Here is a 2,625-nt window from a genome sequence, read left to right as displayed (position 1 = left end):
TCAAAAGTACAACATGACAAATTTTGTGGAACAGAGTAGTAGGATACAGTGAGCCCCGGAAAAAGCTGACACCACCAAATATGCCGACCACATCCAAAACATCACCTATTACATAGAATTCAACCACCTCAATACTTCAATACCAAGTCAGAAATTCATTCAATTTGACCAACTGCAGTGTAGATAGGAACTGTCATTGACTGGCAGAAATTCTCCTGATTTAGCTAATCAAGTTGGACCGAATCAAGCAATTTAAAAAATTGATTTCATTCTGCCTCCATGCATGATAATACCCTCGTCGGTTTTTCGGGGTTCACTGTACCTCCGCGACATTTGGCGTGGAGATTACGGTAAGCTAGCGAAGGGTTAGCTGACCTTGTCAAAGCGTGTGAGGGGTGAAGGATTAGCATGGGATCCCTATCAGGATAGTGAGACACTATATATACAGAAACAATGTGACGCCCATACATTCATCTATACGTTTCTAATCTAGAAGAAATGGCAAATGCCAGTTCGACATCAAAGTGGAAAATGCCATCTCGAACCGTTTCATCCACGTTTGCTTTGAAAAAATGAGGTATGCCCTATATCGCACAAATCGCGCTGAGTATGCATTTGAACCTTTGCTTTTTTAACTGTAACGGCGTTGAGGGGGGTGCGGAAGGACGGAACTAGGCAATTCAATGTTTGAAACTGACAGTGCCTCAAATCAACCAATTAGTGACTTCTAATTTCATAGTCGATATTTGTCCAATCATGGACTGGCATTGAGTCTGAACTAATCAGAGATCACGAAAGTCGCGAAGGATATTTAGCCAATCATGGACTAAGAAGCAATTTTCCTTCTGGTCTTGTGTGTGAAATTTACTAATCCCACTGCAAATTTAATGATGGTCCAATGCTTGCGAGTTTTTTCCCGGTTCACTGTACTTACTTTCTCTGCTCCACATTACTAATAATTATGACTTGTCAAGGTCCCCCAAAATTCAGTTGACTTCCGTTTTCGTTGGAGGAAATCATTTTTTAAAGCTAATTAAAAACTGAAGGTGTTATCTATTGGCCACCATGCGCCTAAACAGCAACTTCGCGAGCAAAATCGACATCAATTCTAGACCATCCGAATAAAAATACACCACATACTCAAATCTACATTATTTTTGAATTTGCCACCATGGAAAATCACCTTGAATATACCCATCGTGAGCTTACACGTCACATTAAGGCAACGATCGTCCAAGCCCTTTAACCCTTCCTCAACAAGGGCAAGCTCCAGCGTGGAGCATTCAAACTCGTTGGCGAGCAACTCAACCTCAAAACCCGCACCGTCTCTGCTGTATGGCGCGCGTATATTATCAGTGGGAGCACGTTGTCAAACAAATTCGGGAAAGTTGGGCTAAAGGCAAAGTTCACTGACCAATACGTAAGACAACTTGTTCAAGACGTACCTGTCGATCAACGCTCAACCCTCCGTGACATCGTCGCTGCCACTGGCCTATCCATGGGTACCCTCAGTAGACACCTTAAGAAAAAGACGTTCGTCCGACGCTCGTCCCGTATCAAATCGTTGCTCTCCGACTTAGCTCTCGACGATGACTCCACTGTTTCGGACTCTGATGACTCTGCGGCAGGAGACGCTCGGGCTCCTGCGTCTGCCGCCTCTGGACCGCGCAAGAGACAACTCACCCAATTCTTTGCCTCTGACCCCCGCTTTTGCACCACTCCTCCCCGCAAGCAGCACCGCCGCAGAGTGTCCAAGCCCCACACGGCCTCTGCGTCCACCTTCTCGCAACTCCGCTTCCGAAGCGGAACTTGCAGCAGACCCCACCCTGCTACATATCGAGGGCCTCATCGACAAGCAAGCCAACCCCGACCAGCGCGATGAGATGTGGTACCTCGTTCAGTGGCTTCATCCGTCCACCACCTTCGCCAACAAGGAGTGGGATTTTGAAGGCGACCTTGAAAACTCCTCTTTGGACAGCGCCAAAGCCCTCCTGGAGAGTACCTGGCTCTCCCGCCTCCCAACGCACTGTCGACTTCATGAAGTGGCGCCGCAACTCTGGCGACTGGCTCATGATCGGCGCTAATGAAGACAACACTTGCCAGGTGGCCGCTCTGCACCAGGCCTGTGATCTCCTGGATCTGGCTTTCAGCTTCACGGACGAATATATCCAGGAGTACAAGGACGCCGAAGGTATCGACCCAACTTCGGCCATCTCCCAATCCAAGTTTCGTCCCTTCATGCGCCACCTTGTCATGGAACATGTCTTACCCTTCCGTCTTGAAGCGGCCACCAACAACATCGCAACTCGCAAGGCAAGTGGTGTGGCCTGCGACGCGATTTCCGCCACTGACGAAGAGGGTCTCTACCTCTTGATCACGACGGAGAGTGATGTGAGTGATGCTTGCATCCTCCAACGTCTACCGGGCTTCATGTTTCACCTCTACGACGGCAAGGACAAAGTCGACATCCTCGACACGCTCCACCGGTCCGAACACCAGCGCCCCATCCAACTCCAACGCCTCTGCCGCCTCACCCCCATCGGCATCCGCCGTGGAAAATTCGCGAAAGCGAAAAAAGGCCTACCCCCCCCACCCCTTCCCCTACATATGTCCATAGCAAACTGA

At 49.0% G+C, this 2,625-nt stretch overlaps 1 protein-coding gene across 1 annotated transcript; it reads left to right on the top strand.

Annotated features, from left to right (window-relative positions):
* Positions 1–2,037: 2,037 nt before the first annotated feature.
* H310_14814 (hypothetical protein) lies at positions 2,038–2,625 on the top strand (the record flags this gene model as incomplete). Its single annotated transcript, XM_008882745.1, has 1 exon — positions 2,038–2,625. One exon carries the CDS (start codon positions 2,038–2,040, stop codon positions 2,623–2,625), a length of 588 nt encoding a protein of 195 aa, XP_008880967.1.

This window comes from Aphanomyces invadans (assembly GCF_000520115.1).
Source record: "Aphanomyces invadans strain NJM9701 unplaced genomic scaffold supercont1.91, whole genome shotgun sequence".
NCBI lineage: Eukaryota > Oomycota > Saprolegniomycetes > Saprolegniales > Verrucalvaceae > Aphanomyces > Aphanomyces invadans.
Note: the sequence above shows the minus strand (reverse complement) of the source record. Positions and strands in the feature narration are given on the sequence as shown.